Source organism: Erythrolamprus reginae, chromosome 12 (genome assembly GCF_031021105.1).
Source record: "Erythrolamprus reginae isolate rEryReg1 chromosome 12, rEryReg1.hap1, whole genome shotgun sequence".
Classification (NCBI taxonomy): Eukaryota; Metazoa; Chordata; class Lepidosauria; order Squamata; family Dipsadidae; genus Erythrolamprus; species Erythrolamprus reginae.
The window spans coordinates 5734016-5748937 of NC_091961.1; the positions used below are offsets into that span (position 1 = coordinate 5734016).

The 14922-nt window shown below is 41.9% G+C and overlaps 2 protein-coding genes across 4 annotated transcripts in view; one reads left to right on the plus strand and one right to left on the minus strand.

The window, feature by feature from the left end:
* The window catches only part of POLR3D (RNA polymerase III subunit D), a 112311-nt gene that overhangs the window by 74688 nt on the left and 22701 nt on the right, over nucleotides 1–14922 (minus strand). The gene's annotated exons all lie outside the window — the stretch shown is intronic.
* Nucleotides 1–14922, plus strand: part of PHYHIP (phytanoyl-CoA 2-hydroxylase interacting protein) — a 60335-nt gene that overhangs the window by 41675 nt on the left and 3738 nt on the right. Inside the window, exons 3-4 of one of the 2 annotated variants that reach the window (XM_070765054.1) lie at nucleotides 5635–5809; nucleotides 13294–13411. In XM_070765054.1, the coding sequence (XP_070621155.1) occupies nucleotides 5635–5809; nucleotides 13294–13411 (293 nt within the window). The remainder of the gene's footprint in view (nucleotides 1–5634; nucleotides 5810–13293; nucleotides 13412–14922) is intronic. The other variant, XM_070765055.1, reaches the window with a different exon arrangement.

Below are 14922 nucleotides of genomic sequence, written 5' to 3' on the forward strand. Positions count from 1 at the left end.
CGTGTCCCTCTTGGTTGGTTTCGGCCAGTCGGGAGGTGACACGGAGCTGGGTCCAGGAGATTGTCAATGCCTCCTTGGGGAGGGGGTCCCTTCCGGCCCTTTATAAAGAGGCACTTGTGCGCCCCCTCCTCAAGAAGCCTTCCCTGGACCCAGCGGTGCTCAATAACTACCGTCCAGTCTCCAACCTTCCCTTTATGGGGAAGGTTGTTGAGAAGGTGGTGGCGCTTCAACTCCAGTGGTCCTTGGAAGAAGCCGATTATCTAGGTCCTCAACAGTCTGGATTCAGGCCCGGTTACAGCACGGAAACTGCTTTGGTCGCACTGATGGATGATCTCCGGCGGGCCCGGGACAGGGGCTTGTCCTCTGTCCTGGTGCTTCTTGACCTCTCACGGCTTTCGATACCATCGACCATGGTATCCTTCTGCACTGGCTGGAGGGGTTGGGAGTGGGAGGGACTGTTCTTCAGTGGCTCTCCTCCTACCTCTCCGGTCGGTCGCAGTCAGTGTTAGTGGGGGGTCAGAGGTTGACCTCTAGGTCTCTCCCTTGTGGGGTATCTGTCTTAAGTTGGGTAGGGCTTCCTGCCTAAGCAGAGGGTTGGACTAGAAGACCTCCAAAGTCCCTTCCAACGCTGCTGCTGCTGCTGCTGTTGTTGATGTTGTTGTTATCTTTGAACTTATATAGACACTCAAAACAGCGTTCAGAATTTTGGGTACTTGGCATCGGGGATGCATTGATTATAGTTGAAACATTCTGGGATCAGGTGACCACCATTGTGACTTGAGCAAAGTCGGGAGGGTGGAGGCAGCTTAGCTTAACGACTCTGTGTTTCACTTAACAACGGTAGCAGTTTCTTTTCCAACCACAACAAAACAGTCGTAACTTCGGTTACTTTACTGCCACCTTGTTTAGCGACGGAAATTCTCATCCCAACAATGGTAGTTACGTCGAGGACAACCGGTAAAAGCAATTTTAAAATGTAGTCAAAGGGTAAGTCAAATATTTTTATTTATTTTTATTTTATTTATTTGTCTTGTCAAGTACGTATTGGCGGCATACAAAGATATAATAATATTTATAAAAATGATACTAGTAAAAGAGAAACATTAGGACAGGGGATGGAAGGCACGCTGGTGCACTTATGCACGCCCCTTACTGACCTCTCAGGAATCGGGAGAGGTCAACAGTGGATAGTTTCTAAGGGTAAAGTTTTGGGGGTTAGGTGACGATACTATAGAGTCAAGTAGTGAGTTCCAGGCATCAACTACTCGGTTACTAAAGTCGTATTTCCTGCAGTCGAGTTTAGAGCGGTTTACTTTAAGTTTGTATCTGTTGTGTGCTCGTGTGTTGTTGTGGTTGAAGCTGAAGTAGTCCTTGACAGGAAGGACATTGTAGCAGATGATTTTATGGGCTATGCTTAGGTCGTATTTAAGACAACGTAGTTCTAAGTTTTCTAAACCTAGTTTTCTAAACCTAGGATTGTAAGTCTAGTTGCGCAGGATATTCTGTTGCGAGTAGAGGAGTGGAGGGCTCTTCTAGTAAAGTATCTCTGGACATTTTCTAGAGTGTTTATGTCCGAAATGGGGCATGAGTTTCAGACAGATGAGCTGTATTCGAGAATTGGTCTGGCGAAAGTTTTGTATGCTCTGGTTAGTAGGGCGAGATTACCAGAGCAGAAGCTACATAGAATTAGGTTAACAACTCCTGAAGCCTTTTTGGCGATGTTGTTGCAGTGGGATTTGGCACTTTAGGTCATTTGAAATAGCCTCGTTCTGAACCATTGTGGAAGAGTTAACATGGCTCACATCTTTCTTTCTTTCTTTCTTTCTTTCTTTCTTTCTTTCTTTCTTTCTTTCTCTCTCTCTCTCTCTCTCTCTCTCTCTCTCTCTCTCTCTCTCTCTCTCTGTTTGTTTGTTTGTTTGTTTGTTTATTTATTTATTTAGTTAGTTAGTTAGTCCAATACACAATGATGGTTTTAGTGGGTATATATCTATATACACATAGTAAAATACACGATGAAGGTTATAGAGGAGATACTCATAGTAAAAAATTATCTAAGAAATAATAGAAAAGAAGATAAAGTAATAGAACATATCAATGAAAGAACAAGAGATATAGGAATAGAAAAAATGTATAGGAGATATAGGAAAGCAATAGGACAGGGGACGGAAGGCACTCTAGTGCACTTGTACTCGCCCCTTACTGACCTCTTAGGAATCTGGATAGGTCAACTGTAGATAATCTAAGGGTAAAGTGTTGGGGGTTTGGGGATGACACTATGGAGTCAGGTAATGAGTTCCACGCTTCGACAACTCGGTTACTGAAGTCATATTTTTTACAGTCAAGTTTGGAGCGGTTAATATTAAGTTTAAATCTGTTCTGTGCTCTTGTGTTGTTGTGGTTGAAGCTGAAGTAGTCGCCGACAGGCAGGACATTGCAGCATATGATCTTGTGGGCAATACTTAGATCTTGTTTAAGGCGTCTTAGTTCTAAACTTTCTAGGCCCAGGATTGTTAGTCTAATTTCGTAGGATATTCTGTTTCGAGTGGAGGAGTGAAGGGCTCTTCTGGTGAAATATCTTTGGACATTTTCAAGGGTGTTGATGTCTGAGATGCGAAATGTCTTCTCCCTTCGAAACGGAGTCCCTAATTTTTGATGCTTCTTAGCGGGGTTGGTTGCCATGGAAATTCTGTTTCACATTTAACTATTTTTCCCCTCCTTTTTGCAATTAGATGGTTTCCTCTGATTTTTTTTCCTGGGTTCCTTCTGTATATGCTGTTGCCACAGAAACAACACTGCAGAGGAATATTAAAACCTGTTGGGGAGGCCTTGTTCTCTCTTAAAAACGATGTTCCCTCAAGTGTTCTTTCTCGCGTTTGATCAGCCTACACACTTCACAAAAGTTCATTTTTTTCAAAAAAAACCCACAACCAAATCATAGTAGAGCCTGGGTGCTCCAGTTAACTATTTGTAGGAATCCTATTTCTTTCCTACGGATGTGCATTTAAACTTGTGCACACCGAGGTTTAGAACGATGAGTGAAGACACTTAACCAGTCAAAATAATCTACTAAAAAGGATACAAATATTAATAGAGTTGTTTTCAGAAGAACCGACCTAAACAGGATGTTTTTCTTTCTGTCTCGCCCAAAAAGAGGAAGATGTCAGGGCAATGTTTGTAAAATCCCACGTCCATAAAAACCTTAAAAGAAAACTTTGCTTTTAGAGAAATTTGAGAGATGCTTCAATTGAACTGAAGGTAATGGAACTTGGCTTTTATTTATTTTATTATTTATTTATTTATTTTGTCCAATACACAATGAGGGTTTTAGTGGGCATATATATCTATATACACATAGTAAAATACATGATGAAGGTTATAGAGGAGATACTCATAGTAAAATATATCTAAGAAAGAATAGAAAAGAAGATATAGGAATAGAACATATCAATGAAAGAATAGAAGAAGAGATATAGGAATAGAAGAAAGGAATAGGAGATATAGGAGAGCAATAGGACAGGGGACGGAAGACACTCTAGTGCACTTGTTCTCGCCCCTTACTGACCTCTTAGGAATCTGGAGAGGTCAACCGTAGATAATCTAAGGGTAAAGTGTTGGGGGTTTGGGGATGACACTACGGAGTCCGGTAATGAGTTCCACGCTTCGACAACTCGGTTACTGAAGTCATATTTTTTACAGTCAAGTTTGGAGCGGTTGATATTAAGTTTAAATCTGTTGTGTGCTCTTGTGTTGTTGTGGTTGAAGCTGAAGTAGTCGCCGACAGGAAGGACGTTGCAGCATATGATCTTGTGGGGAATACTTAGATCTTGTTTAAGGCGTCTTAGTTCTAGGCTTTCTAGGCCCAGGATTGAAAGTCTAGTCTCATAGGGTATTCTGTTTCGAATGGAGGAGTGAAGGGCTCTTCTGGTGAAATATCTTTGGACATTTTCAAGCGTCCTACTAAGTGGACTATATACTTTCTACCAACTAATTTTTAAGTTCTCCTTCGTATGACTAACCTTTTGCAACATCGCCCGACTGATGGATGCTTCAAATGGAAGGGTTGTGTGTTTTTTTTAATGGAACAATTTGTCTCGGAGCAAAAAAGTAATGGAAAGGTATGGTATGTTGCTGCTTAAATATTTACAAAGGCATGCATAAATATAGGTGTTAGTCACAACACAGAGTGGGAAAACTTACTTTCTCTAGTATCTGGACACTCATTTTGCAGAGAGAGGACATTTCATTGAAATCTAAGAATGGAGTAAAATAAAACAGGAAACCTGGTTGGGTCTCCGAAACTATGTTTATGTTCCATTGAGGACTTGTATACTGCACGAGTAAAAATAGGGCTGTGAAAATATTTACTGACCCCTCGCACCCTGGTCATAAACTGTTTCAAGTCCTACCCTCAAAACGTCGCTACAAAGCACTGCACACCAAGACAACTAGACACAGGAAAAGTTTTCCCCCGAACGCCATCACTCTGCTAAACAAATAATTCCCTCAACACTGTTAAACTTTTTACTAAGTCTGCACTTCTATTTCTACTAATTTTTTCTCATCATTCCTATCACCCTTTTCCTCCCACTTATGACTGTATATTATTTGTTTAGCAGAGTGATGGCGTTCGGGGAAAAAACCGTTCTTGTGCCTAGTTAGTTGTCTTGGTGTGCAGTGATCTTTAGCGTCGTTTTGAGGGTAGGAGTTGAAATAGTTTATGTCCAGGATCTGAGGGGTCAGTAAATATTTTCACAGCCCTCTTTTTGACTCGTGCAGTATACAGGTCCTCAAATGGAAGGCAGGTTAGCAGCAATTGCTTTTTCTGCAGTTCTGATTCTCCTCTGAAGTCTGTGTCGGTCTTGTTGGGTTGCAGAACCAAACCAGACAGTTATAGATTAGATTAGATTAGATTAGATTAGATTAGATTTATTGGATTTATATGCCGCCTCTCTCCGCAAACTCGGGGCGGCTCACAACAAGGTAAAAACAATACATAATAACAAATCCAATACCCACCAATCCAATTACAATTTAAGCTAAAAAATTCATAAAAAACAACCCCAGAATATTAAAAAAACAAGCACACAATCACTCTAACACCAAAACAACACGGGCAAGGGGGAGATGTTTCAGTTTCCCCATGCCTGACAGCAGAGGTGGGTTTTAAGGAGTTTGCGAAAGGCGAGGAGGGTGCATATAATAAACTCAATGATTCCTCTGTAGAATTGCATCATTCTTTCACCATAGAAACATAAAAGTCTGACGGCAGAAAAAGACCTCATGGTCCATCTAGTCTGCCCTTATACTATTTCCTGTATTTTATCTTAGGATGGATATATGTTTATCCCAGGCATGTTTAAATTCAATTACTGTGGATTTATCTACCACGTCTGCTGGAGGTTTGTTCCAAGGATCTACTACTCTTTCAGTAAAATAATATTTTCTCATTTTGCTTTTGATCTTTCCCCCAACTAACTTCAGATTGTGTCCCCTTGTTCTTGTGTTCACAGTTCTAGAACCTCTTCCCCTTCTCTGCCAATGACCTGATGATGTTCTAACCGTCTTGACCCAGCAAAGTCCATGGCCCAAACATAGTTAGCTTCCTGACAAGTCTCACCTCTTTTCTTTCTGCAGGATGTGCCTACCAAGCTGGTGGCCAAGGCGGTGGCCCTGCCAATGACAGTGAGGGGCCACTGGTTCCTGAGTCCCAGGACCGAGTATAGTGTGGCTGTGCAGACCGCAGTGAAGCAAAGTGATGGAGAGTATCTGGTCTCTGGATGGAGTGAGACGGTCGAATTCTGCACAGGAGGTGAGTGGGCAAGAGAAAGGACTAATGCCGTAAGAAAAACTCCAGGAACAGGCAAAGTAAAATCAGAAGGAAAAAAAATTCAAATAAATGCAATAAAAAATAGACCGGTATGTTTAATATTTCCAAATGTAAAATAATGCACTTGGGGAAAAGGAATCCTCAATCTGAGTATTGCATTGGCAGTTCTGTGTTAGCAAAAACCTCAGAAGAGAAGGATTTAGGGGTAGTGATTTCTGACAGTCTCAAAATGGGTGAGCAGTGTGGTCGGGCGGTAGGAAAAGCAGGTAGGATGCTTGGCTGCATAGCTAGAGGTATAACGAGCAGGAAGAGTGAGATAGTGATCCCCTTATATAGAGCGCTGGTGAGACCACATTTGGAATACTGTGTTCAGTTCTGGAGACCTCACCTACAAAAAGATATTGACAAAATTGAACGGGTCCAAAGACGGGCTACAAGAATGGTGGAAGGTCTTAAGCATAAAACATATCAGGAAAGTCTTCATGAACTCAATCTGTATAGTCTGGAGGACAGAAGGAAAAGGGGGGACATGATCGAAACATTTAAATATGTTAAAGGGTTAAATAAGGTCCACAAGAGATCTAAGTCCAGCCCACCTTGAATTCCTTTCTATTCTTATCTGCTGCTCATTTCCCTTAACCACCAGTTGCTCAGATTCTTGTACGCAACTTAATAGAATAGAATAGAATAGAATTTTATTGGCCAAGTGTGATTGGACACACATGGAATTTGTCTTGGTGCATATGCTCTCAGCGTACATAAAATAAAATATGCATTTGTCAAGAATCATATGGTACAACACTTAATGATTGTCATAGGGGTCAAATAAGCAACGAAGAAGCAATATTAATAAAAATCTTAGGATATAAGCAACAAGTTACAGTCATACAGTCAACATGGGAGGAAATGGGTGATAGGAATGATGAGAAAAACTAGTAGAATAGAAGTGCAGATTTAGTAGAAAGTCTGACAGTGTTGAGGGAATTATTTGTTTAGTAGAGTGATGGCGTTCGGGGAAAAAACTGTTCTTGTGTCTAGTTGTCTTGGTGTGCAGTGCTCTGTAGCGACGTTTTGAGGGTAGGAGTTGAAACAGTTTGTGTCCAGGATGTGAGGGGTCAGTAAATATTTTCCCCGCCCACTTTTTGACTCGTGCAGTATACAGGTGCTCAATGCAATAAATCTTTATACTCATTTGAACTGCCTTGAATCTCCCGATTTCCTGAACGTCTGACACATATAGACCATGTCTTGATTTGCTGAGGGTCTTTTCCTACTTATTTTAAAAGGAATTTCTGCCTTTTGCTGGTGAAGTTTTAATCAGGCACAACGTGATGCTGTTTCCTAAACAAATCAGCTTGCTCCATCTTCTGGTATTAAGGCCGGTGAAGGCAACAGCTATGGAATAATTGGGGCAACACCAACACTTAATTCTGTATTTTAAAAGAGTTCATGTTTAATTCAGTGGAGTAACATTACACACATAAGGTGACCTTGTGTTGCACCTCAAGGGTTTTTCATTGCTTCCTCGTTGACTTAGCTCCCTCCACCACTTCGCCTCTGGCTTCGGTCTCTGCATGGAGCCACGGAGAACTTGGTTTAGCTTCTCAGTGGCTTCTTGCCAGAGAAAAGGCTGCGGGATTGGATTTCTCTGCCCCACCCATCAGCTCTATTTCCCTATTAACTGTCTGATTGAGCAAAAATTAAAGGCTATCGCTCATGCATCCTCTTGGGCAATTTCCAGTTCATGAACTATAAAGCCCTTCATGGCACCGGACCAGACTATCTCAGGGACCGCCTTCTGCTGCACGAATCCCAGCAACCAGTTAGGTCCCACAGAGTGGGTCTTCTTCAGGTCCCGTCAACTAAACAATGTCGCTTGGCGGGACTCAGGGGAAGAGCCTTCTCTGTGGCGGCCCCGGCCCTCTGGAACCAACTCCCCCCAGAGATTAGAATTGCCTCCACCCTCCTTGCCTTTTGTAAGCTTCTTAAAACCCACCTCTGCCGCCAGGCATGGGGGAACTGAGATACTCTTTCCCCCTAGGCCTTTACAATTTTATGCATGGTATGTCTGTGTGTATGTTTGGCTTTATAATAAGGGTTTTTAACTGTTTTAATATTGGATTGTTATATGCTGTTTTTGTTACTGTTGTTAGCCGCCCCAAGTCTGCGGAGAAGGGCAGCATACAAATCCAATAAATAAAATAAATAAATAAATAAATAAATAAATAAATTAAAAAAGCCTTACTGTGTTCTCTCTTTTAAAGAATAATTTCTATTAAAGTTTAAAAAGAAAAAATTAAAAAGAAAAATTTTAAAAAGAAAAATTTTAAAAAGAAAAACTAATGCCCACTAATATAAAGTAAGTTAAAAGGAAAAAAAAGAAACAAATCAAAGAGAAAGATAAAAGGGCAAGAAGGGGAGGGGAATGTAAAAGAAGACTAGAAAGATACAGAGAAAAAACTGCTGGTCTTTATAGCAATAGCAGTAGCACTTAGGCCGGGATATGTGTTGGGATAAGACTTGTGGATATCTGTTAGTACTATGTACAAAACAGTTTGTACATATTGGGTTTGTATGTTGGTATGTACAAAACAGTTTGTACATATTGGGTTTGCAATATATAAACAAGCAAAGAAGCTTTAAGAGGTAGTGTTGCAAATTGCCATAAGAGGGAGCCAGACAGCATGATTCTCTCTGTCTGCTCTCTCTGTTCTTTCTGCTGATTCACTGTGGCTGATATAGTAAGCCCTATATTAGTTTTGATGTATTTGTAACAATGGTGGGCTACCAGAATGATTAATTCTGCACAGCTCCGCGGCTCTGGAATGCAAGTGCAGGAAACAAAATCTCACATGGGAACACGTGTACCTACATGTTTTGGCATGGTATTTTGCTTCCCCACCTCACCAAGACGCACATCCCCATGCAAGATTTTGCGTCCTTGCACATTAAATTATGGGTTTGGGTACTTGCATGTGCTCAATATTACACTCACGCATGCACTTTGGACACCTGAGAAAAAAAGCTTGGCCATCACTGTTCCAGACAAATAGCTGCCCAATCTCTTCACTCATTTCTTAGGAGAGAGAGCAATTTATTTTATTTTATTTATTTATTTATTTGTCAAACAAATTTGTATTAACATAACAAAGTAGTGATAGAAAGGATAAAAAGACAGGAGGACAGGGACGGTAGGCACAATGGTGCTCTTACGCACGCCCCTTACAGACCACTTAGAAAAGGGGAGAGGTCAACAGTAGATAATTTAAGGTTGAAGATTTGGGGATTTGAGTCAGGTAGTGAATTCCAGGCGTTGACCACTCTTTTGCTGAAGTTATATTTTCTGCAGTCTAGTTTGGAGCGATTTACATTTAGTTTGTATCTATTACGTGCTCTTGTGGTGTTGTTGTTGAAGGTGAAGTAGTCACTAACAGGAAGGACATCATCATCATCATTATTATTATTATTATTATTATTATTATTATTATTATTATTATTAATTGGATTTGTATGCCGCCCCTCTCCGCAGATTCGGGGCGGCTAACAACAGCAGTAAAACAGTACAACAAAATCCAATACTAAAAAACAGTTAAAAACCCATTATATAAAAACCAATCATACATACAAACATACCATACATAAAATTATGAAGGCCTAGGGGGGAAGTGTATCTTAGTTCCCCCATGCCTGGCGGCAGAGGTGGGTTTTAAGCAGCTTACGAAAGGCAAGGAGGGTGGGGGCAATTCTGATCTCTGGGGGGAGTTGGTTCCAGAGGGTTGGGGCCGCCACAGAGAAGGCTCTTCCTCTGGGTCCCGCCAAGCGACATGATTTGGTTGACGGGACCCGGAGAAGATCCACTCTGTGGGACCTAACTGGTCGCTGGGATTCGTGCAGCAGAAGGCGGTCCCTGAGGTAGCCTGGCCCGGTGCCATGAAGGGCTTTATAGGTCATAACCAACACTTTGAATTGTGACCGGAAACTGATCGGCAACCAGTGCAGACTGCGGAGTGTTGGAGTAACATGGGCATATTTGGGAAAGCCCATGATTGCTCTCGCAGCTGCATTCTGCACGACCTGAAGTTTCCGAACACTTTTCAAAGGTAGCCCCATGTAGAGAGCGTTACAGTTATGGTGTATGATTTTATGAACAACAGTTAAGTCAGTTTGGAGGCGACGTAGTTGTAGATTGTCTAACCGTAGTATTTGAAGTCTGGAGGAATAAGGTAATTTTTTTTTTCGAGAGGAGGAGTGAAGGACTCTTCTTGTGAAGTATTTCTGGACTCTTTCAATTGTATTAATGTCTGTTATGCAATGTGGGTTCCATACAGGTGAGCTGTATTCTAGAATTGGCCTGACGAATGTTTTGTATGCTCTGGTTAGCATTTCAGTGTTTCTAGAGAAGAAGCTACGTAAGATTAGATTGACAACTCTTAATGATTTTTTTTTTTGGCAATGCTGTTGCAGTAGGCTTTAGCATTTATCTCCATTTATCTGCCATCTTGGAGCTCTGCCTTTTAAGGACTTTTGCAATCAAGTTCGGGATGCCCTTATTGCACGCCAAAGCAAGCTCTTGGAAGTTTTTGGAAGTCAAGCAATTGAGGAGAGAGAGAAAAACCCACTTCTATGGGGAAAAGGAATCCTCAATCTGAGTATTGCATTGGCAGTTCTGTGTTAGCAAAAACTTCAGAAGAGAAGGATTTAGGGGTAGTGATTTCTGACAGTCTCAAAATGGGTGAGTAGTGTGGTCGGGCGGTAGGAATAGCAAGTATGATGCTTGGCTGCATAGCTAGAGGTATAACAAGCAGGAAGAGGGAGATTGTGATCCCCTTATATAGAAACATAGAAGACTGACGGCAGAAAAAGACCTCCTGGTCCATCTAGTCTGCCCTTATACTATTTCCTGTATTTTATCTTACAATGGATATATGTTTATCCCAGGCATGTTTAAATTCAGTTACTGTGGATTTACCAACCACGTCTGCTGGAAGTTTGTTCCAAGGATCTACTACTCTTTCAGTGTAATAATATTTTCTCACGATTGTGTCCCCTTGTTCTTGTGTTCACTTTCCTATTAAAAACAGTTCCCTCCTGAACCTTATTTAACCCTTTAACATATTTAAATGTTTTGATCATAGAGCGCTGGTGAGACCACAATTGGAATACTGTGTTCAGTTCTGGAGACCTCACCTACAAAAAGATATGGACAAAATTGAACGGGTCCAAAGACGGGCTACAAGAATGGTGGAAGGTCTTAAGCATAAAACGTATCAGGAAAGACTTCATGAACTCAATCTGTATAGTCTGGAGGACAGAAGGGAAAGGGGGGACACGATCGAAACATTTAAATATGATATAGGATTAAATAAAGTCCAGGAGGGAAGTGTTTTTAATAGGAAAGTGAACACAAGAACAAGGGGACACAATCTGAAGTTAGTAGGGGGGGGGAATCAAAAGCAACATGAGAAAATATTATTTTACTGAAAGAGTAGTAGATGCCTGGAACAAACTTCCAGCAGACATGGTTGGTAAATCCACAGTAACTGAATTTAATGCCTGGGATAAACCATTGTAAGATAAAATACAGGAAATAGTATCAGGGAAGACTAGACGGACCATGAGGTCTTTTTCTGCCGTCAGTCTTCTATGTTTCTATGTTTCTATGACAAAAAGACAGACAAAAGCCCAAGCTGATGGGAAGCAAGCATCCTACTTGCTTTCCCTACCGCCTGACTGCACTGTTCACCCATTTTGAGACTGTCAAAAATCACTACCCCTAAATCCTTCTCTTCTGAAGTTTTTGCTAACACAGAACTGCCAATGCAATACTCAGATTGAGGATTCCTTTTCCCCAAGTGCATTATTTTACATTTGGAAACATTAAACTGCAGTTTCCATTGCTTTGACCATTTATCTAGTAAAGCTAAATCATTTACCATATTACAGACACCTCCAGGAATATCAACCCTATTGCACAATTTAGAGTCATCGGCAAATAGGCAAACCTTCCCTACCAAACCTTCCCCTATGTCACTCACAAACCTATTAAAAAGAATAGGACCCAGAATTGCTTGTGCTTGTAACCTGTCTCTGCTCAGAATACTCGCCGATGGGAATTGGAAGTTCTTGGAAGTCAAGCAATTGAGGAGAGAGAGAAAAACCCACTTCTATGAGGCTGGCAGGCAGAGAAAAGCCCAAGCCGATGGGAATTGGAACAGGCTGAGGGGTGCTGAAAAGTGGTAAATCCAGATTTTGCCATGCAGCAAGCCCGACAGGCTGTGTGGGGAAAAAAGGGTGTGACATCCAGCAGGGAGAAGCGATAGGCAGGAGAAACCCGCTCAAGGCAAAAAGGAACAACAAGAAGGTTGGGGAGGGGAGAGAGATTTGCCACTGAGTGGTGTCGCACGACAAACCTGCTTTAAAACGTCTGAACTTCTGCCCGACCCATCCTCGAATACAGCTCATCCGTTTGGAACCCGTATCGCATCTCAGACATTAACACCCTTGAAAATGTCCAGAGATACTTCACCAGAAGAGCCCTTCACTCCTCCACTCGAAACAGAACACCCTACGAGACTAGACTTTCAATCCTGGGCCTAGAAAGCTTACGCCTTAAACAAGATCTAAGTATTGTCCACAGGATCATATGCTGCAACGTCCTGCCTGTCGGCGACTACTTCAGCTTCAACCACAACAACACAAGAGCACACAACAGATTTAATCTTAATATTAACCGCTCCAAGCTTGACTGTAAAAAATATGACTTCAGTAACCCGAGTTGTCGAAGCTTGGAACTCATTACCGGACTCCATAGTGTCATCCCCAAACCCCCAACACTTTACCCTTAGATTATCTACGGTTGACCTATCCAGATTCCTAAGAGGTCAGTAAGGGGCGAGTACAAGTGCACTAGAGTGCCTTCCGTCCCCTGTCCTCTTGCTCTCCTATATCTCCTATACCTTTCTTCTATTCCTATATCTCTTCTTCTGTTCTTTCATTGATATGTTTTATTCCTATACTGTATCTTCTTTTCTATTCTTTCTTAGATATATTTTACTATGAGTGTCTCCTCTATAACCTTCATCATGTATTTTACTAGGGGTGTGTGTGTGTGTGTGTGTGTATAAGGAGCTGTGATGTTCCTTCAATACACCAGGGTGATTCGACACAAAAATATTGTAACCTTTCCCTGGTGCAGAGCTGAAGGGATTGGATACTGTAGCCTAGAGGATAATTCTCTGCCTTACAAGGCAAAGGTTGCAGGTTCAAGTCCCAGTGGGTATGGCTAGCTGATGAGGCCAAAATAAGGCCGAAATAGATCTATCCTAGTCTCCCTTAATTTTCAAATTCAGCAAAAAAAACATGTGACATATATATATATTTATATATACCCACTAAAATTCTCATGGTGTATTGGACAAAATAAATGAATAAAATAAATAAACTTCTGAATGTTTTGTTCCTTACAGACTATGCTAAAGAACATCTGGCCCAGCTGCAAGAGAAAGCTGAGCTCATCTCAGGGAGGATGCTGCGGTTCACGGTTTTCTACCGGAACCACACCAAAGAGTATTTCCAGTACGTCAGGTAAGCGTTTGCAAACCCCCCCAAATTGGTGAAGGCATAGGAGAACCCAGGTGTGAGTTAGTATGTGTGTCAATGACAATATGACAAGCAATTGTGTTCTCTTTGCTGATGATGTTAAACTATTTAATACCACTGACAATACTTCTACCCTTCAAAAGGACCTTGACCATGTAGATGAATGTTATGTTATGTTATGTTAATATGCACTATAATACTATACTTGTTTGACAAATAAATAAATAATAATAAATAAATAATAATCTACCACCCGTTTTTGCAAAATCTCCATTCCCTCCGCACTCCAGGGGAAGGAGACTGCAAAATCTCCTAAAATTTGCTGATTTTAAATTCTAAGGATTTGGGGCGCATTCCCTAATTTAGTCCATTTCAGGTACAGTGGTACCTCAAGATACGAACCCCTCGTCTTACGAACAACTCGTGATACGAACCCGGGGTTCAGAAAAATTTTGCCTCTTCTTACGAACTTTTTTCGAGTTACGAACCGGCGTTCGGAGACTGCTGGGAAGCCGCGCGGCTGTTTTAAAAGGTAACAGCCGGGCGGCGGGGCTTCCCAGAAGCCTCCCGAACGCCAGTTCGTAACTCGAACAAAGTTCGTAAGAAGAGGCAAAATTTTGCTGAACCCCGGGTTCGGTTCGGGAGGTTGCTGGGAAGCCCCCCAGGCCGGCTGCGACCTTTTAAAACACCAGCGCCGCTTCGCAGCTGTCTCCCGAAGCCGAACGCGGAAGTTCGGCTTTAGCGTTCGGCTTCAGGAGACAGCTGGGAAGCGGCGCGGGTGTTTTAAAAGGTCGCAGCCGGCCTGGGGGGCTTGCCAGCACCCCCAAACCCCGAACCTGGGTTCAGGGGGGTGCTGGGAAGCCCCCCAGGCCGGCTGTCACCTTTTAAAACAGCCGCGCGGCTTCCCAGCAGTCGCCGAAAGCCGTTTTTTTGCGGGGGGTTTTTTGGTTGCACGGATTAATTGACTTTACATTGTTTCCTATGGGAAACAATGTTTCGTCTTACGAACCTTTCGTCTTACGAACCTCCTCCTTGCACCAATTAAGTTCGTATCATGAGGTATTACTGTACCTTGGTTCAAAATGTTTTGCCTTACAGCACACCAGTTTGCCCAGTTAAAAGTTCCAGATAGGAGAGTCTTAGTAGTGTTTAAGATAGATTCCAAATACTTTTGCTTCCTATTCCTCCTTGCAGCAAAGGCAAGCTAGGTCATCATGCCTGGGTGAGAGTTTTTGAATCTAATAAATATAATATAAACATAATATAAAATATAGTCATCTAGCACAGTTTTCCCCAACCTTGGCAACTTGAATATATTTGGACTTCAACTCCCAGAATTCCCCAGCCAGCGAATGCTGGCTTGGGAATTCTGGGAGTTGAAGTCCAGATATCTTCAGGTTGCCAAGGTTGGGGAGCACTGATGTACCAAAGTATGTATCTGAGATAGGGTTTAGAATGTAGGCCTTCTAAATTGAAACCTTAATTATTTAATTATC